This window comes from Brienomyrus brachyistius, chromosome 17 (genome assembly GCF_023856365.1).
Source record: "Brienomyrus brachyistius isolate T26 chromosome 17, BBRACH_0.4, whole genome shotgun sequence".
Taxonomy (NCBI): Eukaryota; Metazoa; Chordata; class Actinopteri; order Osteoglossiformes; family Mormyridae; genus Brienomyrus; species Brienomyrus brachyistius.
Genome location: NC_064549.1, coordinates 8324301 through 8348467, shown reverse-complemented (window position 1 = coordinate 8348467; position 24167 = coordinate 8324301). Strand labels below are relative to the sequence as shown.

The 24167-nt window shown below is 43.0% G+C and overlaps 2 protein-coding genes across 4 annotated transcripts; both read left to right on the top strand.

The window, feature by feature from the left end:
• Nucleotides 1-116: 116 nt before the first annotated feature.
• On the top strand, nt 117-8191 carry si:ch1073-429i10.1 (delta(14)-sterol reductase TM7SF2). The gene is made up of 12 exons (XM_048981342.1): nt 117-465; nt 1716-1766; nt 2086-2197; nt 2336-2523; nt 4470-4524; nt 5429-5626; nt 5732-5835; nt 5969-6088; nt 6849-7017; nt 7178-7258; nt 7342-7464; nt 7925-8191. The coding sequence occupies exons 2-12, from the start codon at nt 1740-1742 to the stop codon at nt 8083-8085; spliced, it is 1338 nt and encodes a 445-aa protein (XP_048837299.1). The 5' UTR covers nt 117-465; nt 1716-1739; the 3' UTR covers nt 8086-8191.
• Nucleotides 8192-9589: 1398 nt separating this feature from the next.
• On the top strand, nt 9590-23768 carry hif1al (hypoxia inducible factor 1 subunit alpha, like). Of its 3 annotated transcripts, none has more exons than XM_048981336.1 (15): nt 9590-9748; nt 13687-13877; nt 14008-14183; nt 14951-15038; nt 15147-15262; nt 15752-15939; nt 17370-17476; nt 17961-18108; nt 18265-18440; nt 18545-18693; nt 18813-18908; nt 19022-19158; nt 21139-21247; nt 21530-21647; nt 21782-23768. In XM_048981336.1, exons 1-15 carry the CDS (start codon nt 9729-9731, stop codon nt 21856-21858), a joined length of 1896 nt encoding a protein of 631 aa, XP_048837293.1. In that variant the 5' UTR covers nt 9590-9728; the 3' UTR covers nt 21859-23768. The 3 variants fall into 3 exon arrangements, with proteins under 3 accessions (XP_048837293.1, XP_048837294.1, XP_048837292.1); XM_048981337.1 differs by lacking the exon at nt 9590-9748 and adding an exon at nt 10423-10712; XM_048981335.1 differs by lacking the exon at nt 9590-9748 and adding an exon at nt 13335-13489.
• Nucleotides 23769-24167: the final 399 nt, after the last annotated feature.

Here is a 24167-nt window from a genome sequence, read left to right as displayed (position 1 = left end):
CCCTTATTATTTACACCATTTTTCAATGTCTGAATGCTACAATGTTTCCACTATCGCAGTGAAACTTCATCTCAATCCTATTCATTATATACTGTGTATATTCAATAAAGATAATATGTATGGAAAGTTATGTTACGAACACAATAGCGTACTGGATTTTGAGAATTACAATGTCACGTGAAATTAACTTTAATCAATGTATTGAGACCAGTAACTTTTAAGGAACTTCCATTTTCATAATGGGACGGCTAAATGAGTACGATAAGCATGTCACAAATGGAAGTGTTTCCCCCCACCACTGTGGTATAACGTTGAGCCTTTAGCAATCTCTTGCATCAGTTGTTGCATCAATCGTTGGTTGTGAATTGTGCCGTTGTGCTATATATCTCTGGGCTATTTGTGCTGCCTGGTGTCGCCTGAAACAGAGGCACTGAAATTACCGCCTGGAACTTCAGTCAGCAGCAGGTAAGCAAATACGTAATCACTGGACAGCTATAGTATATTGTTTTTGGATTCATGAAAAATCTTGTGTATGTTTCTGCATGTCTGCAAGTGTCAATATGCCAGGCAAGAGACAAAAGATACGGATGTTTGAAAACTTTTCAGCCTTTTAGCAAAAAGTTGATTTTGATGGAGTGCAGGCATTAAGATAATTATCCGGCCATCAGGATTAGGAATATTAGTGGATTGCCGTTCATACACATATGTTCAGACACAAATCAAGGACTACTGAAATGAATATAGAAATTATATTAAGTACTATATGAAGAAAATTCTGATAACATTTTGTTCGTAGAAACTGCAATGTTCTGTAGACTGATCTATTATTAAAAGGAAATGAAATGACATGCAGCCGTGGTTGGTGCCCAAATGTAGTATAATCATAATTGCATACGATCTACTAAATGCCATTAAATTCTTCTAGACGTTTCTTAGAACCTACTTTGTCTATATCTTTTATATTCAAACCTGCTGTCGTTGTTAATGGCTCCCCTAACAGGGCCTTTATACATTAACAAATACGTTTATGCCTAATACATGAATACTATTAAGAGAACTAGATTTGACAGTATTAAATTACCTGCGCCAATACTGTACGTGGTTTTTGCGTAGTCTTCAAATTTGATTACCTTAAATAAACGTCACGTTATGTCCGGCTTTACGTGTTGTTACATACATCACTATAAAAAAACGTATTAAAACTTTAAATCGAACTTAAAATTGGACACAGTTCCAAGAATTTAACATAAAGATAAACTTGTTAAAACAGCTTTAGTGTACTTTCCACACTTTTCTCAACCGTAAACCACGACTTGCGTTCAGGAATGCCTCTTAGGTCGGAGGGGAGGTTCTCAGTAAATTGTCGCGTATTTTCCGTGATCAAAAGGGGCACTCAGTAAAATTTGCCGTACAGGGGGGTGTGGGGGCTTCCCATTGGTAACTTTTGCAGTGGGACGCCTGCTGTAAGGAGCCCGGGGGCAGTGACCCCCACCTCCTCCACTACTGGTGTGAGAGTGTCTAGACTGTACAGAGAATAATTTAATGAACAAAAAGCAGTCAGTCAATGGAGAAATGCAAAAAGGTCTGAACTTGCCTCTTAAAATGGTTCTGGAGGCTAATGTGGGTCCTGCCTTGTACACGCTAGGTGTACCTAATAAAGTGGCCACTATATATTCTCCTTTGAATGAAATGTTTGAACCTTATTGTGTTTTTAGGAAGGCATCACGTTTTCTTTTGCAATGGAAGAGTCGACATCGTTAAAGCAGGTGAGGCAAGATATAAATCTCTAATTTTTTAATTAATCGTCTGTGTGTATAGACATTAATATGTTTGTATAAACGTGTATAAACATTAATATGTTTGAATTTTCACATATGTCAAATCATCCACTAACAAGTTATACCTTGGTTTAAAAGTTCAATACCCCTGTTTGTGAATAAGTGTGCATATGCTGCATGAACAAATGTTATAAAAATTTATCATGAGCTATCAGGGCCCAGCACGGTGGGCCACACTGCCTCATATCACCAACGTTTGGGTTTTGAATCCTGAATATTATCATATAATTTGGTCTTGGTATTGAAGGCAAATGGGATCTCTGTGCCTCACTGCACCAACACTAAGGAGAGCTTGGAAAGAGTGAAAAACAACAGACCTACTCCAAAAAATGAAGAACACGATGTCTGGAACAATGCTTGTGAGTTCGGGAGAGGTTCATGTACAACCAGATTTTAATAATTGATATTGATTTAATAATATGGAATGCATACTGTGTTCTTGATGTCACTTTTGGAAATTCTGTGTTGTTTTCTGATTGTGCATCTTTGTGTTTCAGTTCTTTTGCTTTTGTGCACGTTACTTACTGTGGCATTGCTGCTAATTCTGGAGGGATGCAGACCTCCCTCGGAACCCTGGGTGTTACTCGGCAGCGGGAGTACAAAACTGTGGGACTGGGGAGCTCTACAGGTTGTAGTGACATATACTGTCCTCCAGGGGGTGCTTTACTGCCTTCCATTTGGCAAGGTGAGTCAAAACTGTTTGCCTCTTCTTCTTGCCAGGAGAAATCACTTTCTAGCATCAAGTATCTTCCTGAATATCCTACAAGAAAAACTTAATTTCTACTCCTTATAAGTAATTTTTAAGGATGTACACATACTTTACTAGAATGTTTCGAAAAATCTTATATGTATTATTTTATTCTGTATTAAGTCTTAATGCTATAAGTGAAACTTTTCCCTCCGTTTATCCATTGTCCACTGCTTATCCGGGATCAGGTCACAGGGGGCAGCTGAGAGTTATAATCTCTCCAGCATGTCCTGGGTCTGCCCCGGGGCCTCCTCCTGGTTGGATGTGGCTGAAATCACCTCCCCATCTCAGCTGGCTACTTTTGATGCAGAGGAACAGAGGCTCCACCTTTGAGTCCCTCCCGAATGTCTGAGCTCCTCACCCTGTCTCTAAGGCTGAGCGCAGACACCCCGTGAAGGAAGCTCATTTCTGCCGCCTGTGTCCGTGATCTCATTCTTCCGGTCACTACCCAGAGCTTGTGACTATAGGCGAGGGTTGGAACGTAGATCAACCTGTAAATCGACAGCTTTTCCTTTCGACTCATTTCTCTCTTCACCAGTACAGACCAGTACAAAGTCCACATAACTTTCAATGTTGCAATAATTTGCCTTTACTTTTTTATTCATTTGAATGCTTAAAAAGTTTTCCCGTATCTAAAATAGTTTTTGGTCTTTTCTGTTTTCGGCAAACTTTGTTTTCATGGCTGCTCTTGCTTAATTAGGTCGTTTGATTAAATCTGTAGAATTTTATTTTCTAAATTTATTTGATTTTTCTACTTTCTATTTGTTTCTTTTTCTTTTAGAGAGACATTGTATTTACAGTTTAAAGATAAAATGGCTTCATTTTTAGGGCATTAATATAATTGTTTCAAATATAATTAAGAAATAGTTTAATTTTTAAAATGACAATAGCCGATAATTAGCTAAAAAACAAAAAGTAAGCCACATTAATGTAAAAAATATATTTTTTTAAACCAAATAACCCATGTATTGCACTTTGTAATATACGAAATACTTTCTAGAAAGTCCAACTTGTTAGTAAAAATAGGAACAACTCAATTAAGCCTTACTGATTTGAAGGTCAACTGGATACAAAAACATCATAAATTGCAGAACCATTAAAAAATCCCCCAAGATACATGAAACAACACTTGGGAATTTGGTAAAATGCCTTTTTGAAATGAGCAAAGGGAAAAGTAATAAAATCCTGGCTTAAAATCTGAAATCTAACAATATACAGTTTCATTACGGTTGGCACTGACATGGCAGGGCTGAACTGCTTTGCAGACTGTGGGGAAATAGGAGGCCAACTTCAGTTTTTATTCAAATCAAAGATAACCCCCTCCATTGGCACAGAGTACAGGAGCAGGCGATGGAAGTGCCCCCCCTGCTGGGGAAGGTGCTATCCTACTCCCATATTAAGAGACACTGTGGAGGTAATATAAAGATAAGACAGAACTCTATTGATCCCTGTGGGGTGGGGGAGGGAGCGGGGGAGTTCTCTTTGTTCAACAATAGAGGAGGGGGATCGGTGGCTCTACTCCAGGGCGGTGGAGGATAGGATGTAGGAACAGAATGGCACTTTGTGAGGCAGCACTGAGAGATGGAAATGGAATGGGAGTTGGGTGAGGCTTCTCTGGGAAGGAAACGCAAAACAGCCCATGCCTCAGGGTCAGCACAGACGTGAGAAATGTGACAAGGTGGCGGATAGCGACAGGAAAAGGTGGGGCTCGTTCTTATAGGACAGAGAAGTGGTCTTATAAATGCCCTTGACCTTTTAAGCTGCCTTTTATCGACCGATCTGCTAACCCAATGTAACATAGGCAGGGAACATTCAGAACAGGACGGATTGCAGGGTAACCTTTATTTATTGTGAAATATATTTATTTGTTACTTTCTATTCAGGTAGTTGAAGGCAAAGTGGGACATGATGGAAGATGCATAAAATACAGTATGAATGGTAAGAAATTTGAGTTTTTTTTTTTTAAAAGCAGAGTCCGTAAACATGGAGTCAGAGGACAGGGATAAGGTGTCCCTGGGCCAGTTATTGTTAAGGGCCATTCCTTTATCAACTGTAATAGGATTACTCTACTAGCCATGGGATTTGAACCCACAACCTTCCAGATAGGGACACAGATTCCTCATCTCACCAACTGACACACCACCCACTCTGTACTTTTAAAATTTGATTATTGGCTCTTACACAACTAATGGAGACACGTGGGGGTGTTTTGAACATTGTCTGCATCAGGTCCTGCCAAAGAATCTTGATTGGATTGGACAGGACCTTGACTTAGTCAGTCCATTCTTTTGTAAATGTGATTGAATGCTGGAGATCATTGACTTGTTGGAACACGTACTTTTAGTGACTCACAGACTCATGACCTTTCATTATGTTCAAGAATATTCTGGTACACTTCAGAATCCATGGTTCTCTTATTGATTTTGACTCATCCAAGTACAAAAAAAAAAAAGCATAAAAAACACAGATCGTGATTCCACCCCCCCCCCACCACCACGCTTGCCAGTAGGCATAGAGTTATATTTATCAATGGGCAATAATGGATTTTCACCAAGAAGGTTGTTTTTGCTTCATGTCCATAAAGAACAATTTAGAAATGTTCAGGTTCAGATCAGGAAGAAAAGAATTTTTGATTGACTTAATTAATTTCAGTTTAGGAAAGACTCTTATTAAATATATTTTATGGTAGAATTTTTGTTATTGTATGAGGGGTTCTAAAATTCGTTTCAGCTCCTGTTTGTGGCCTACTGTGCAGACGAAGTGGGCTAAGTGGGTGGATTTTAACGGTAAATATGGCACATGCAGATTCTTTCGTCAGCCTGACTTTTACGATTTCTCACAGGCCTGCATGCCCTATCTGTGACACTGCTGCTCCTGGCTGCGTTGTGGCAGCGTGGCATTTTTCGGGCATCAATGATCAGCGGCCAAGTCCCACAGCTGGTGATGGCTTGTGCGGCCGTATCCCTGCTGCTCAGCATCGCTCTGTACATACGCTCCTTCAGGGCTTGCCCACAACAGCTGGTGAACTATGGAGATAAGGGTATGTGATCAAAGAAAGTCCAAGAACCTTAGTTTTGTGTACATGACACCTGCACACACCTCTGGCCACCGCCTTTTACAACCTCTACGATGGTGCTGTTGCCAGGAAACTTCCTGCAGGCGTTTGCTTTAGGAAGAGAGAGGGACCCATCCATCGGTGGGATCGATATGAAGCTGTTCGTCATGGTCAGAATCGGGTTTATCGGATGGGTAGGTGGCTTTACCTGCATCATGGACCACAGGGCTCTCAGCTTAGATATTTACATTCTGCGACAGCTGAACAGCACATTGGAGAGTCCTCTGCTTGACCACGTCCTTGCAAATGATTTGTCTCACCGACAAGGCCCTGGTGGACATCTGCTACCTGCTGACAGAGATTGAGGTGCGGGGCTGGCCCTCCCCCCCACTGCTGCTTGTCGTGATCTTTCAGATGATTTACATTATCGACTTCCTCGTCGATGAGGTGATAGCCGTTTTTCATTCATGGTCATTCTCCTCTTTTTTTCTTGTATTCCCTGCCTTTCCCTCTCTCTCCTTCTTCATTACACAAGAAAATATATGAAGAAATTAACAAAGCCTAATGTCTCAAGATGATTTTTTTTTTAAATCACTTTAATAAACCCCCCAGGTTTCTCTTAACAGAGATGCCACACACGTAGCTTTAATACAAGCTAAAACCAACAAAATATTTGTCCGCTGTCCAGCTTCCATGTTTAAAATATATGAAGCAAACAGAAAATATCAAATTCTCCGTGTTTTTATTTCTGCACAGTTAACTGAAAGTGAATCACCCCTTGAGCATTAATGTACAAAATAATTTTTAAAGCAAATGTTTTACATGCTCTCAAGCAAGTATGGTGTGTTTTTTATTTGGGTTATGCCAGTTTTGATGTGTACTGCGTCTTAGTCTGCGGAGCGCTCATTAAATTAAACTTTAAACATTACATGACAATTCATAGAGGAATGTTGCGACAGCTTTTCTAGTCTTTGAAGATGAGAGCATGATGCACTGACAATGAAACATTTCATTCGCTCCATGTTTAAACTGTTGCCAGGATATTTAATTTTGCCAGTAGTCAAAAGGGTCAAACGCTTTTATCTAGACACTTTTTACCTAGACGAATTGTACACATGCATGCCGCTGATCACATCTAAATGGCACGCTGCTGTTTTGGGATTTGAAGTTCATTTTTCAAATTAATCATATTTTCTGTTCTTAATAGGAAACTGTTTTGCCCACGAAAGAATACACAGAGGATGGCATTGGATTCCTGATGATTCTGGGAGAATATATATGGATTCCATTTTATTCCAGTGTTCCTGGTTATTTTCTGCTGCATCGGCCTGCTCACCTCAACCCCATTGCAGTGACACTCATCTGTCTGATCTTTGGTAGGAATCCTATCCAAGTCACTGCCTTTTCCTAGTTCTGATTAATATTTTTTCTCCTTCTGAAAATAAATATCTTCTATCCATTAGGCAATTATTTCAAACAAGTAAATGCGCCTCATTGTCAGTCAAATCAATCCCCCCATTTTTCGTTGTCTTACAGGAACTGGCTTCATTGTGTATTACCTATCTAACAGCCAGAAGGACGGATTCCGTAAAAATCCCAATGACCCTGCATTTGCTCGTATGTATTGTATGTCTACCATCTTATCCAAACTTCTGTGAGAACATCCTCCGAGTCACGTAACACCTGCCTCCCTCACGCAGACCTGGAGACCATGTCCAGCCCTTCAGGGAGAAAGCTGTTAGTGTCTGGCTGGTTCGGTTGGGTGCGCCACCCGAACTATTTGGGAGACATCCTGATGACCCTTGCCTGGTGTCTGCCCTGCGGTGAGACACCGTACTGATTTTTACCGTTGGTTCTTTGTCGCCATTGCACCACGTAACACCACGACATGCTACAACGTGAATTACAGTTCAGGAAAAGCCTCCACTTTCTCTATTTTCATTCCAATGCGTAATTGAGATACAGACACTCCTCTACTTACGCAAATACACTATTTGTCAGCCACTTACATAAATGAAAATTTGTCAGATTCCCCCTCCTCCCACACCATTGAAACATAACCTAGCCTACCCTAGCGTAGCCTAACATAGCCTAGCTTAGCTGACCATAACTAAACATAGTCATCTGTTGCAAACACAAGTACAAAAAATTTACACAATTACTATAATTTTCCAGTAAGTGTCGCACATCAAATACTGTAATAAGACCTAGGCCTAGTCAATGAAATAAATTTTTTATGCCTTATTGAAAATGAGAGGGAGACTGACCTATTATATGTTTCAGGTTTCGCTAGCTTCTTGCCGTACTTGCCAGCCCTGCAATGCACCAACCTGCTGCGCGGCCGGGCTGCTGAGATCGAGAAGGCCTGCAGCAGCAAACACGGTGCGGCCTGGCGAGAGTACTGCCGGCGCGTGCCTTACAAGCTGGTGCCGTACGTGTACTGAGCCCCATCAGGAAAACAAGAAGCCCATTTATCGGTTAAGGTTTTATCGAAGCACCCTGTCGGATCTGTGGCATTACATATTCAATAAAGTTTTCAAGTTTTTCAGAGTGGTGGTAGGTTGTGTTGCATCATCAGTTGTAACGATTTATGGGTACTGCACAGATTTTGTGTGTTCTGCCTGCTTTCGTAAATACTTCCTGCCACAAACCAAAAGCACACTCATCAAGATAAAATGATAATTATCTGAATTATCTGGTGTAATTCAGCGAATATTTCTCTGCATACATGCCAGAGTCTTGCAATGGATGGTTGCTGTCTCACCTAAATTGTCACCTACCTTATGCCCTGCGCTGCATTTCCAGAACAGGCCCCAGATTTGTGCAATATTTATTTGGTTCAATTACAGAAAACAGATGAGATGATAAATAGTTTCCAGAAGAAGGTTTTCTCAAACGACGTACTTGGAGCACTACGTTTTGCTTCATATAAAAAATCGTATGAAGCGTATGTAAAACCCGTCTAAGGACTGGCCATACATTTGCATTTCAGTACTGTCAATATAAAGGCAAATTATAAAATCAAGTGTTTTTGTTATTCTTTTATGAAAGGATATAACTTATTGTCTTTAATCAGATGCCTTTTGCTAAATTGTAATTAACATTTTCACAACGAGATCCATAAACCAGACTCCTAACCGTTTATCTTGCTGAGGTGTAATACAACCGCAATGATTGAGGATATTATAATTCGGCTGATTTCTGATGGCAGAACAGCCTTATAGATTTCTAGCTGAGTTATAAAAACCAGTACTAAGTTGTTATGAATTCAAACGTGCACGAGATGTTTATAGCGATGTTTAGGATTTTAAGCAGAATGGTTTAAATTGAAATGTTACCCTCCTGTCAATAGAACGAAAATTACATAACGCCAAGAATTCGGACGCTTTGTCCGAACGACTTGAGGCGAAACAAACTGATGAGACATTTTCATAGAAATGACATTCCAGAGAGTAACACCTTCTCAGGCGTCAATATGGCGCATAAGTGCACCCAGAAAAACCGCTTACTTTCTGGCGTTAAAAGAATTGTCAGGTTTTACAGCTGTTGTTTATATGATGTTATCCTAAAATCTTTGTTAGGCTGTGTTCCCCACGTGTGCTTGTACCCAGGGTTTACGGGAAAGGCTATTTTAATCATAACAGTTTCTCCAGGGGTACTTCTCGTGCTTAGAAGCGGTTTAAAGCTGATGATTTTTTTATACAGCTGACGTACAGTCGTGCTGGACAAACGTGGAACACGATGTCCTGTACTGCAAAAGATTGAAACTGAAGTTATAATACACTTGTAAGATACATAAAATTAGAACAACATTTGCCTGGGTGATCAATAGAAAAAATAAATATCGAGTTTCTTTATAAATTACAATAAAAAAACATTTTTTTTCAGTTAAGGGGTCGTCTCGTTCGAGGGTTGCCGTTCTATGTAACATGTGATTTCTTTGATCGGAAACCCTCCGGTAATTGGGGCTTTTTGTGAGCATGCGCATTATGCGCGCAGGCGCTGGCATTTGGGATACGGCCACCCTAAACAATAACAATCTGTCCTGCAAGAAGAAACGTGTTCGAGCCCTTCCAGCGAATCGCAAATGGAAACGGATAGGAAAAGGTAAAATATGCGGGTTATTACCGTTATATTCATATACTGTATGGTGCCACTATTTAGTCAGAATTATGTTGCGTAACAGTGGTGGTTGTAGTAGTACAGTGTTATTGTCTCATTCGTTACACGTTTATCTTGGAGGTCTGCAAAGCAGCGTCGATTGATCTCAAATTTTGACTGAGTTTACGTTAGATTGTGTTTGCTTGATGTGTAAAAAAAGTTTTTTTTGTCAAAGATGCGAAATCGTTGGGCTTGTCGCAATATCCGTAGACGTTACAAATGTTACATTTAGCAGTTTTCAGTTGATAATAAACATAAAGTGACAAAATGTGGTTAATTATAAGCCGAATTATCGTTAGTTGCGTGGTAATTGCGTATCTGATGCAATTGTTTAAAAGTAGTACAAATTGTTCACCTACTTTAAGTTATTTTTTGTACCCACCAGTGAGCTATATTGATGAAATCTGCTGCAGAATGCAAAGCAGTGTTTTCGGTGCAAGAACGAAAAATAAAATGGTTGTTCTTTCTGCATGTGTCTAGGCGTGATAAGGTCTAGTATTTTGACTACAGCTATCGGTATTTGTATTAAAGATTTAATTAGGTAAATGAATAATTATAATTGCAAAACAGTCAGACAAGTGTACGCTTATTTAATTATCTTTAAAGTCTTTTTTAATCTATTGTTTCATGGTCAATTTGAGCAAATAGCAAAAACATGGAGATGTTGTTCGTTGCAGGATGTTGTTCAACAGACAGCCCCTTCATGACATAGGTGGACAAACGCCAGTTTGTGTTGTTCTTGACTGAGGACAAACTGTACTTGTTTTTCTTTTTCTGCCCGAAATATTCTGAATAACGCTCTAAAGCGCGAAGCTGGGTGTATTGCAATATGGTCGAGTCTTTTTAAATGATTTGTTTCATCTTAAGGGACAAAGGTATCCGTGCCGCCACATCCGTTTACTTTGATTCGGTGAGTTACACCCCGATGATTTTTAATTGATTTTATTCTATTTTATACGGGCTGCTTCGGGTTACCGGGCAGCAGAAATCTGCGGAGCATTGGCAGCTTGACACCTCGCTTCGCGGTCAGCGGGAGGGGAATGGCTGTCTGCAGCTTGAATAGCTCCAATTTACTCTTTCACAATTGTGTGAGGAACCTATTTACCCAGAGTGATTTGCATAGTTTCACACTTAACTGGATATTTATTAACAGAAAACTTGCATGCTGGCTTCGTTAGTGGCATACACCCCAGGGTTTGTACCTTTGACTATGAATCCGGTTAAAGAACCACAATACTGCTTCCTGTGTGCTAGTTATTCTGAGATACGGGGGCTCGGTACTGTGGAGAATATTTTTATTTCGTCCCCCACATTGTTTTATGTGTATTTCATATTGTGGCTGTATTTAGTGGGTTTTAAATATGGAACTTACTAAAATTGCTTTCATGTAACAAATATTACCGCCTTGCCGAAAATAGAACGTGTGTTTGTTCTAGATGCATGGATATGTATAGGCCTGGCTTGCTGCTGTACAGGGTACACTGTGTTCTCAACCGGTGGAGAACTGGAAGCCTGTTGCAGGCCTGCTTTTTTTTTTTTCGAAACCCTTGGTTCCTCAAACTTGTTATTGTTGCAAACGGCCATTGACGTCACAATCCGGGGGGGGGGGAGGGGCAACGACTCCAGCACAGACTGCTGGATCAGCTTCCAGTGCTGTTTTGGTGAGGAGCAAAAATGCACCCCCACCCCACCAAGCAGCGCCCAGGGGACTACGAATACCTGAAATGCTTTGGGGCATTGTGTGTAATTACACTCCATGACCCACCTCCGTCAGTGGGCCAAGTCCTGCACAGTGCAGTCGGCTCTGTGGCTCGGTTCCAAGTGGGGAGAAACCGCGATTAGTATGCTGTCGTCTGCCAGCAGTGCTCTTCGGCACGCCGCTCGTGGACAGAGTGTTCCCATTAAGTCATGTTCCTGTACTAGATGCCCTTATAGTTTAAATTAGCAACTCCCTCAATGGTAATATAACTATCTCTCTGGAGAGCAATCAGATATTAGTAAACAGTTGTTCCTAAAGCTTAGATTGGTGAAATAAAATAACTTTGAGTCCAGCTGAAGGCTTGAGTGTCGACTTGTTTTGTTTTCCGCTCTCTGCCAGTGTCTTTGTGCCCCCTGGCTGAAAGGGGGGGCTTTTGGCTGCCGTTCCCATGCATGATCTTTTCTCTCGACCCTCTGGCCACTCTGAGCCGCTACATCTGGTTCTTTTTGGCTTTTATTTATTTTTTTCCCCTCTACTTTTTAATTCTCACAGCCGTATGGTTTGAGTCATTTGGATTGCAGCCAAGTAAGAAGGGCTGGTATGTGTGTGCATGTGTCACAGGGTTATGGGTCACTGGCTTGCCCCGTACTTTTTGGATATGCGTGGTTTCAAATTATATGTGCCGTAGCGCTTAACCTTTCAGTGTGTCATTCTCTGCGGAAGGCGAAGACGTTTCAGAACGCAGATGTAAAGTATAGGGTGTGACTCTCAGCGTGAGATTTCTCCTAAGTCTAAGAGGCCATTGGGATGTGAGTGTGCAGCGTTCCTTATCAGTGTTAAGTGTCATTGCATAATTTACAGAATCATTTCTACACACTGCATTCTGGCATGAGTGACCAAAGATAAAGAAACATTAAGAATCCAGGGGGCAGTGCAGCCAGCATACTCTGGACTTTAGTTGTGGAGACTTAGCATTGTCATCCCCCCCCCCCCCTCGTCCCCCCCCCCCACTCCCCTGGCAAAGATAAGCCTGTAGAAATGGCAGACTTGTTGTCATGCTTCCTGCCGCAGAGGTGAATGTGGGGGGGGGGGCTGTGAATTTCAGCGTTACAAAGACCTTGGGGTAGGGACCTGTTTGGAAAAATGCATTAAAAACACGTCGACAATTACTGTTCTTCAACAAGTTTTGCAACCCAGGTATTGCAACTTTAACCTCCCCCCCCCACCTGACCACAGTGCTGTTTTTACATGCATTTTTAAAAAAAAAAAAAAAAGCTATAACTCCGCATCTTTTTGTGGTCAGTATATTGCTCTGGCTGCCTCACAATCAACCCTAACTTTGGCAACTTTTATTGTACAGCCTCCCTTATCGGACGGTAGATAAGGCAGGTCTAGCTGTTGTCCGACTCTTATGCAAGCAATGCGAGGGGACTCCACCCTGGCCCGGATGAATAGCCTTCCACTTGCACCGTTCTCTCCAAGCGTGCTGAGGCAAAGCCTGCACTTCCAGTGTTTCCAGATTCTTTGGCACACGGTTTTCCCAGCTCAGCATGTACTATTTAATGACTCAGTGACTTATTAGGCTGTGACTTCAGGTACCGACGCTGTAAAGGGCTAAAAAGGTGGCCCGGCTTCGGAGTGGAGGATTCCTTCTGCAAAATGACTGGAAAGCTTTTGTCTCAAATTAGTTCCAGTGGGAGACGGGGAGCGAGTTTGGAAAGAGGGGGATGGGAGGAGGATGAAGGGTGGGGGGTGTGGGCGTCAGATGTCATAAACAGTGTAATAGAGCCTGCCTGTGTCACAGGGGGACAGCTGATGCAAAAGTGGGGGTGGGCGGAGGGATATGTGGGGCGGAGGAAGGAAAGCTGGCCTATATTTGCTGTTGGGAGAAATAAAAGCGGAAAGGAGCAGCGATCTTTTTTCTCCTGCCGAAACGGAAACAAGACCAGTGTAAAAATGAGGTGGTTGGCCTTTAGTCAGCGGTCCTTGTGAGTTCTCCTTGAAACATATTTGTGGAGTGTTTTACCGTAATCGGGACTTTGAGGTGTAACTTTTGAAGCTTGTTCGAAATATCAGTTTTAGTCTCGAAACGATGGGGCTTTCAGTGCAGTTTTTATGGTGGTTATTGTCATTGTAGAATTTGCTGGGGCAGCGTAATCATGTTGTGCCTCTGTCCCGCCGGCAGGCCGAGCTTGGAGCTGAAGAAGGTGCGCTCCCGCGACGCAGCGCGCTCCCGACGCAGCCAAGAGACTGAGGTTTTTTATCAGCTGGCGCACGCACTCCCCCTCCCACGCCGTGTCGCGTCCCATCTGGACAAGGCTGCCATCATGAGGGTGACGCTCAGCTACCTGCGCCTTCACCATCTCCTGAGCTCAGGTGGGTGCCGACCAGCGCTTGAAGTACTCGGTACTCGTACTCAGTACTCGGTACTCGTACTCAGTACTCGTACTCGTACTCGGTACTCGTGAGTACTTGCCAGCTCACTGGCTGCCTCCCGCTTGTGCAGAAGGTCTGGAGACAAGAGCGAAGAAGGAAGAGGATGAGGCGATGGAGGAAGAAGAGGAGACTGTGACCGACAGACTCTATCCCCGTGCCTTGGCCGGGTTTGTCATGGTGCTGACGGAAGAGGGAGACATGATCTTCCTGTCGGAGAGCGTCAGCAAGTACATTGGCGTCACGCAGGTATGAAATCATTGTGAGACAGGCTTTTTGTAGAACTTTCTTCTAAGGAGACCAACCCTGTGGATGAAGCTGCACAGAAAAAAATTTGGAAATTAAGCCCAGAGTTTTGCATGTGTCATTTCTATATAAAATGATAATATTACACTACATATTGTTATCGTAGGTTTTCTTTTACTGGAATACTAAGAGAAACCCTGAAAATGAGCTTTGAAGGGTTAACGAGAGATTTGAGCAGTTTGGATTGGGGATCCAAGCAGTGGGAAACCTTTACCCTAATCTGTTTATATACACAACAGCTTTTTTTTATCTGCAGCGAGTCTTTGCAAGAAATCCAAATACAGTATTTGTTGCTACAGCGTAAATGTACACAGTCTGGTACATTTTGTTCTTGCCTTACTGTTCAGCTTTTTGTGAGTCAGCCACCAGCAAGGCGGACATAAGTAAACAATTTTGTAAATGTGGCACCAAAGGAGTGTGAATAGAGAGCGAATAGTAATTGACATGCGTTGGCAAATGCCCGAAATGCCCAATAAAATGCAGGCATACTTCTAAAGCCCTGCTATTCAAAGCACGGTCCTCAAGGTCCGAGCCGTGCCGATTTTCCAGCCTTCCAGCTGGGTATGAAGCCTCTGGCCAATCAGAATCAGTAATTATTAAACCAACTACCTGGGAGCATTGAAAACAAGGCCTGGATTTGGATTCGAGGTCCAGTTTTGAAGAGCCCTGTTCTAAAGTATAAAAATGCTGAACTTTTCCAAATTTTACAGCTGGAGCTGCTGGGTCAAAGTCTGTATGACTTTGTCCATCCCTGTGACCAGGAGGAGCTTCGGGACGTCCTGACCCCAAGAAGAGCAGGTGAGGTGACCTTTTTACATGCAGAATAAGCAGCACGATGGGACGTGTGAGATGCGATTAATTTGTCTGCTCCGCATAGTAAGTGCGATAATCCCTCTCCTGTCCCAGGACCATCCAAGAAGAATCAGTCAGAGAGATGGACGAGGCGCGACTTCTTCTTGAGAATGAAGAGCACCCTGGCTAGTCGGGGGAGAACTGTGAACCTCAAATCCGCCTCCTGGAAGGTTTGTGGCCCTTGGTCGTTTCATCCACTGCCCTTCAGTCCAAAATACAGATGTTCAGAAGATGCACATGAATTCTCTGATAGTGGTATCAAAAATATTAGTAAACTCAATAAGCCTGTCTGTCTTTGTCTTTCTAACAGTAGAATTCATTCCTTCTGTTTTGATATCAGTTTCTGTGTTGTGCCAGTTGCATTTAGATTTTAAGTGATGGGGCCACACTGACGCTGTTCTTATCCGTTGGCCGAAGGCAGTGCCTCACTCGGAGTTTGCTGTGTGCCCTTTTGTTGTACTTGTGTCATTTTCAGTGGCCTGTCTTTAGACTCGCTCACCTAGTTAACTTGCCTCTTTCTCCTACTTGCTAAAGTTCAGGGCAATTTAGGATTGAGAATCTGTGCAAATATGTCACTCATGAATGTTGAGTTGTTTCTCAAAACAGTAATCCTATTCAACATAATTTTGAAATACACTTATGGATTTTCATGTGCCCAGGTCCTGCACTGTACTGGCCGCATGTTGACTTACCACTCGGAAGAGAAGGTGGCGGCCTCTGCTGGTAGCTTCCTGACACTGCTGTGCGAGCCGATCCCACACCCATCCAGTGTGGAGTTTCCGTTGGACTGCAGCACCTTCCTGACCCGTCACACCATGGATCTGCGTTTCACTCACTGTGAGGGCAGGTGAGATGCGACGTGCCCAGTAGCTGGCTGTTCATTAACCTGCAGAGAGCAGGCTGTTAAAAAGAAAGGCAGGTTTGTCGTTAAGGTGGTAAGAAAACGGTACAGGGCCGAAACTGAAAGAACAGGATCCTTCATGTAGTTAGTTTATAACAGGGGAGTCAAACTCCAGTCCTGGGGGGCCAGAGCCCTGCACATTTTTGGGTTTCCCTTCATTTAACACACTTGATTCAACTCCTTGTGCTAATTACTACACAGTTCTTGAGCTGAATCATTTGTGGTGGAACAGGGAAAGAACCAAGCTACACAGGACTCTGCCCCCCCCAGGAATGGAGATTTACTCCCCTGGTTTCTCATTTACAGTATAAAAATTGGAATTAATGTATAAGACTTAGTGAAAATTAGTTTTCTTCTCCTGTACGTCTGTTAGCTGGATTAAGCATATTGCCTAATAGTGCGTGTTTTTTTTATTTTATTTTTTTGCTTAGTTCTGAAATTTAAGTTCACAGGCCTCAGGTTAGCTTCCCATGCTGTAAAGGTGCTCAGCATGCTTTGGGCTGTCCAAGCCTGCCAGTGCGAATAGTTAACAAGATATATTTGGATTTGGGGCGAGCACGTACGCGTGACTTCTGGAGATCACGTGTAACTGGCCATCGGCGTGACTGTGTGCACTGAGCCCTGTGTAATTTGTAACCAAAATGACCTTTCTGTGGAGAACTTTGAATGTACTGTTACTGCAGCAGGCTTTGGCAGTCTGCCCTGTGCTTTTCCTACCGTGCGGTTTGGCACACGCGTACGAGTTCCGCCGGGGTCTGGGTGTGTGCGCGCGCGCTTGCTGGCCGCAAGCTGGATGTTGTGGATGAGAGCTTTACGGTTGTAGGTGTGTGCCGAGTTTGGTGCTTCGTTGCTGGCGGTTTGCCTGGAATGTGAGGGGAGGAGTTTGAAGGGAAAGAGAACATTCTGTCTGAACTGCCTAACGCCAAAGGGAGGGAGCTGGATAACGAGATTACACTCTCACCGCGACGGAAGACGTTAAGCGGCATTACATGGAACGCGGCGTTCCTTCCCTTCATGTAAATGCTCTGTTAGGGTGCATGCAGATGTGTTTGAAGTGCATCAAGCTCGAGAGAGATTTTATGTCATAAGCAATGGGAACAATGGAAACCAGGGCTTTGGCTGTTACGTGCAGTTTGTTGTTTACATGGTTCGGGGAAACGTTCTCTTGCGTGACTTTGAGGCATCAGTGCATGGTGGGTGGGGGGGGTCTTACATTTTTAACTTGAAGGCCAAACAAGAGTGTTCATTCTCAGGCTTCTGTTGTTCTTGGCCTCCCCCTTTTTTCTTTGGAATCTTTGGTTTTAAATTTAATAGCGAGACGCGGCTTTATATGGTTCACTGACCTCTCACGTTCTCTGCGTTTGTTCTGTTCTCAGGGTGACAGAGCTTGTGGGATACCAGCCCGACGATCTCATTGGCCGATCGGCGTATGAGTTTCATCACGCCCTGGACTCTGATCACGTGACCAAGAGCCTGCATATCCGTGAGTGTGACCTATGATGTGAGATTACTGCACGCTTTTAAAGTGCAAGGGGAAACCCGAACCCCCAACGCTGGAGGCCAAAAGCCGCTGTACTGTTATATACCACACACAGTGAAATTAGATCCAGCACATACATGCATTATTCACAACAAAAACAACACAGCAATGGTATAAAACATGTATATGTTTCATTGGCACACTGTGAAATCCTTAACAACAACAACAGGTAATCACTGCCTGTTTTCAGTCAGATTGCTCTGTTTGCATTGTACCTTTGCTCAGAGTAATATCCTTCAACTGCTTGGCTGCATCCAGAGGAGAAATGGGCCTCTGGAGTACATAATCCTAGAGGCGTGCTAATTGGAGGCTGTGCCGTCTACAGCAGGAGCCCACGAGTGACGTGTCAGTGTGTGATGTCATTGCGTGTTGTCATTGCGTGGTGCCATTGCGGGTGACGCGGTTGGCCTTCGTCTGTCGCCCACAGTGCTCTCAAAAGGCCAGGTGTGTACCAGTCACTACCGCTTCCTGGCTAAGAGAGGGGGCTTCGTGTGGGCCGAGACCCAAGCCACCGTCATCTACAACAGCAAGACCTCGCAGCCCGAGGCTGTCGTCTGTCTCAACTTCATTCTCAGGTACTGCTTCAGAAAATCGCTCCATCTGCCCCATTCCTGTCCCATTCCTGCTCGGCTCATTTTCTATTCTGCCGACTCGTGTTCATTCTTCCCGGAAGATTTCTAAGGCATCTGCCGGTAACAGAGTCCCATGCTGTGGTTACTTATCTCTTCCAGCGGGATCGAGGAAGCAGATATGGTCTTGTCCGTGGAGCAAGGCCCATGCCCCGTAAAATCCAAAACGGAGTCGGACACACAGGAAATGCTAGTCGCAGAGGCCTGTAATGACATCCACGAAAAGAAGAAAGTGTTCCAGTCACCATCGCCAGCAGACGATGCAGTTGACGTGAAAGGTGAGAATCATCCCCAGACATGTACCTGAAATCTGATCTTAGTGCTTTGCTTTAGTGTGTCTAACACTGTCTTGGTACCTTGTGTTTTTATTATTTTTTCGCAGTGCTTTTGGAAGTAAAAGACTTGTCATTCTGCCAGCCTTCCTGTCCAAACACTGTTCCAGAGTTCCCCCGTGACCTGTGTACCCCCGAGCTTCGCATGCTCCTCTCTCCCATTTTCGACAGGCCGGAAGCCACTTCCTCCCCAGCCACGGTGAGAGAACTTGCGTAGGTCCTGGTTGCTGCTCTTTCTGACCCCAACTTCCACTCATTTCTTCTGCATCTCCCCGCCTTCAGTCTCACTCACCTGAAATTTCTTTGTGGACGTTTCAGAGTTCCTCCGATGAATTGCTGATGGACAAAGACACGGTGGAGAGGTTCTTCACTGTTAGATCAGAGGACAGTACCGACCAGGACAGCCAGTTTGAGGTACCTCTCGCTGATAGAGCAGTTCCTGGCAGAACTTAACCACTATGCTCTCCTACCTACAAACAAATACTCAGTGGTAGGTGCTAACGGTTTATTATTCCATAATCTTCAAGGACATGGAGGGTACGGATCTCGACATGTTGGCGCCATACATCTCTATGGACGACGATTTTCAGCTCACCTTCCTGACCCAGCTCCCAGATACCAACCTCATCTCACCAGAATCTCCAGTCCCGGTGACGAGGAAGCGGTAAGTCTGGCCCGGAATTCTCTATGGTTCGCTTCGGGTCCTTACATGCAAATGAATTTGCTATGATAACCATATCTATAAAATCCTGGACATGATAGCAAATTCATTTTCAGGCAAGAAAAAGTGAAAATTGATCATTTGAATCGTATATAATCTTTGAAGCCATGCATTTTCTTGTAGCTATAAGATTTTTAGAGGCATAGCAAGCAGAGCATATTATTAATGTCTGCAGCTTGGCACGAAAAAGCAGCTGGTTTTTGACCTTTGGATTGCAGTATATCATATCACATGGCCGCTGTGTGGCTCAGTGATGGGAAGGTCACCCATTGAAGTCCAGCCCTGGCAGAACAGCCACATGTCAGTGGGCCTTTGACAAAAAGGCCCCTAACCTCCAACACCCACTAGGTAGCCATACCTTCGCTGTGACTCCCAAGCGTCTCTGTGTCTCACGGGGAACAAGATGGGATAAAGTGAAAAAAGAATTTCCCCAAAGGGATTAATGAAGTATCACTATTCATCATGCTGTTCTCTACTTTATTCGAATCTGCGACTTGTAAGCTTATAGCAAAATTCATGCCTGTGGGATAAATATTCTGACACAGGATGCCCGCGACAGCTTCTAAAGTTAGTTTAGTAGTATGAGAGCTGCAAAATGAATTTTTATGGAACCCGGGCCACGTGATTCTGTTTTGGAAATCCAAGACTGTTGTTTTGTATCAGATGTATGACTGCGTGTTCCCTAGCTGTTCCATTTCTGTCACAGTAGCTAATTACTAAAATTACCATTCATTACAGGAGAACAGTAGACCAGAACAAAATGTACTGCTAAGCTAATACTTTATATCTACTTCTTCCCTTGAGATTAAATAACTATGACCGTTAGGTAGATTGATACCTTCACACACCACTAGAGGGCACCTCACCTGCAACTAGTGGCATGTATGCTATGGCGTGAGAACCAGAGTCCAAATTTAACAGAAACGTCAAATATGCTGGTAGATGTGCACAGGGAGTTAAATTAACAGCCATGTTTTAAAAGTAAGTGTTGCAAAGGTAGACTGCAAGGCTGAACTGAATATCGCACCGTAAATCCTTTTGCTGCTTTGCGTGTAGCCGTACCAGTGTAGACTGGTACAGTCTTGCAAATCTTGCAAATTCCAGTACTTCTTGACTTCCTCAGCCAATCTTGCCTCATGTCCGCTACTCATATATTTTTTTTTCATTCTGATCAGATATGTTAGAGTAGAAAGTGTGTTGAAATGAGGTCTCCACACCTGACCTCTGTGATGATTAAGTTATAGTAGCCACATCTGCAGTAAGGGTGAACTAGCCTTTGAATAACCAGACCAGCTCAAGCCAGACCAGGGCAGCGATGAAGAGCTGTTGAAGCGCAAAGTGTACTTCCCTGACGACGGCAGTAATCGCCCGTCAGTCACTGTCAGACACCAACACTGGTCTGTTATAGTCGATCACAGACAATGTGGTGGCATCGCTCAAGTTCAAGTCGACAAGTTCTTTTTCCACTGAAAATCAATTCTTGGAAATGTTATAGTGTGTGAAGTTTACTTATGCTTTTCAGAGATATTATAAGACAATTTCACTTTATTTTTAATTTAGTTTGGTTGTTTTCAAAGTAATAATGAGTACTTTGACTGTGTTTAGAATGATTACAATGACTACAGAATGATAACACTGGTATACTTTTCCCAGGTATTCCTGGACATAAAGTTCCCTTTTCTCTTCTCAAACAGAACCCCATTGTTTCGCAAATGCATAGTTTTGTGTATAGTGTACATAAGACTTTCGCTTTAGATGTTGTGTTGCAAACACTGAATGTTTTTAGATGTAGATTTTAGATTCGACAAAGAGCAATGAGCTAAGGAAGTTTGACTTGCTCACTGGCATTGGGTTATTTTCAGGGTGTGTAGTTATGTGTATGAACGTGTTTCTAAATAGTGCCTGTCCCTCTACCCTGGCCAGGGTTCTGGAAGAGGATGGAGACGCATCCCTGCAGGACATCATGCAGGACAAGAGGCAAAAGCACGCTGCGTCTGAGGAGGAGCTTCTGGTGACCAACATGAGGGAATGGGTGAGTGTCAGCTCTCAGTTTTAATAAGGCAGAATTTCCCCAGCCCTGCTCCTCGGGGACCCCTGGACGGTCCATGTTTTTGCTCCCTGCCAGGCAGTCCACAGTTTTGCTTCCTCTCTGGTCCTATTAGGGAGCTGGGAGGGACCAAAAATGTGGACTGTCTGGGGGGGGGTCCACAGAGGACTGGGTTAAGGCATGAAACCTTTACGCAAATACTTGTCTGACATTCATGTCACTGCTGGAACTGGTGTGGAGTTTCTGACGTCACTGTGGTTGGTACAGGGCTGCATACAGGATCATGAGTCTCCTGAAGAGAGGCCCCCCTCCCACTATCGCAACAAGCTCCTCACCGACAGGGATCCCATCCTTGGGGGAGCTCGGGGCCCCTGTGACCCTGAAGGTAAAGAAATCGCTTGTATTAATGTGCCGCCTGGTTCCCATGAATTGCATGCCTCGGTATCAGGATGGAGAGTTGGGTGTTGAACATTGAGTCAGGTTTCTAAAGCTTAGTCCTTGTGTCTTTGATTCCTACAGTATTATTGAGTGCCCTCTTGACCCGCCCACCTGATCCAATTGGCCAGAAGAAAGGGTGTGTCTCGTCCTTGACCTGAGCAATTGGACGCCTGTACTTCAGCATCTAGGGTTTGGCTGCAAGATGTTATGGGTTTTTGTTTTTTTTTTTTGTTTTTCCTTTTTCTTTTTTCATTCAATGGTCAGCCAGCCTCTCATACTGGATGTAAAAGCCTACAGACCTTCAGCACACTGACAGGAAATCACTCCAGTAAGGCACTTGGTGAGCCTCAGTCCACATCCTGCCACATCTCTCCCACCGTAAGCAGGGATCAGTGCCATCTGAGCTAAGGAGGGACACTGTCTCATGTTTGGAGGTGGGGGGGGGGTGGGATAGACTGGACCTCGTCCTTCCAGCAGGCCCTGGACCAGTTCTCAAATCCAGTGCAGTAAGGCGGATCCGAGTGCCATTTCGTTCACTTTGTCTTGGCACCAAGTATCACTGTTCATTAGATGTCAGGATCATTTGAAAATCATAGACCGTCAAGTACTTAGGTCTCAACACTTTTGTCCTCATTTTGTAATTTCCAACAGCCCAGCGTTTTCCAGTTCAGGAACAAGAATGATACAGTAATAATGGTCTTCTGTTCCCGTCAGAAGCATGTTCCTAATGCCTATGAAATGTTTTTTGAAACATCCTAAGAAAAATATTTGATAGATGTCAGTAGAGAAGTGTTAAAACTATTTACTGCAAACCATCTAACACTGGCATGCGGTATGACAGTTTCAGAATCATGTTTATTAAAAAGCAGTGAATTAGTGATTTTTCTTTTGGTTGTATTGTTTAGAAGGTCATGTGTATGCGACTTCCTTTTAGGTGAGCTGATCAGCCTGTTGATGAACGCTCAGGAAATCTTTGGGAGATGAGAAAGAATAGTGGGTATGTTATGATGCACCAATTTATGAAATCCAGAGATACGGTAGAGCTGTTGTCTAGGTGAGGAGCTTCTTATAAACTGGTTTATAGCAAACAATATATATGGGAGAATGAAAGTATGTTTAGTTTGCGAATTTTAATGTTTCCCGGGGGCGGGGGGGGGGGGGGGGGGGTCTTAAATTGAACCAGAGCATTTATTTTTTCCAAGTTTTTAAAACAAACGAAAGTGCTGGGTGTTAATGTATTATTTAGTTAACTGGGCATTGTAAAAGTCTCAACTGTAAGCTTAAGTAATATACCAGCATACACAGACTTTACCAAGACTCAAGGTGGAAATCACTGTATGCGATCAAATGGGGTGAAGCTTAAGCGGGTCGACAGCTTCAGATTTAACAGCAGTTCATGAAATTTTTAATGCACAATGTATTGTATACACTGCAGTAAGTCTGTAGGGGTTTAAATTTAAAATAAGGCCTAAATGTTTCCTGAGCTGAATGTTGGAAAACACTATGGATATGTTAGCTTGGATATGCCCAACGGTATTTAGGTTTAACTGAAACCGTAAACCTTGCTTCAGCCAACTGACTTTAGGGTGGTTGTTATAGCATAATTTCATGTTGCACATTAGAAAACCGATAGTGAGCAAACAAATGGAAATCGTACGTTTCAATGGGAAATAAAAGCGATACAGGAGTTTTTTTTGTTTTGTTTTGCAGGAGTGTGGAAGTCATATGTTGATTTTGCAGCAGTTGGCGCTGCATTTCATTATGTTTAAAAAAAACTGAGGTATTTTTTAATACGGTTTTGTTACGTGATTTGAAATGCTTTCATGTCAGAGTATCTCTGTATCAGTTCTTGTGGTTAGAGTAAGGAGCTTGGAACAGGGATAGAAGTGAACATTTATTGTGTAATGAAAATATCTTCACATTGTAAGCTATTGTGTAAGCAATTTCACTTGATTTCAGATCAACTTATGCAAATCATAACCACGCACAGTTAGACAATGCTTGGTCAATGTTAAGATTTATTTTCTGACTTTGTATACATTAGTACTAATAAAGACATTTTTACTTATTTCAGTGTGATGCAGTATTTGTCGCTGTCGCGGTGTGCTATTACTGCCACCTAATGGCTGAGAGGAAATTTAAAATTCACTTATTCATTTAAAATGTAGTATTAAAAAAAAAATTCATGTCGCTCATTTGTGGCAGTTATTTTTTTACTTCATTTTTTTTATCCACCAATATTTGTAGTCAAATTGAGCACTTAAAAACCTTATTGCGAATTAACATTTAACCCTATTAAAAGATTGACACATAAAGATGTTGCTATCTTATTTTGAAAGGATTTTTCTGAAGTCCTACTTCAGCACACCCTGTGTGTACATTGTTCCGTGTTCCAGAAGTGGAACTGAAATGTGTTTTGAAAGCTTTCATTAGTGTATAGCAGGGGTTCTCAAACTCGGTCCTCAGG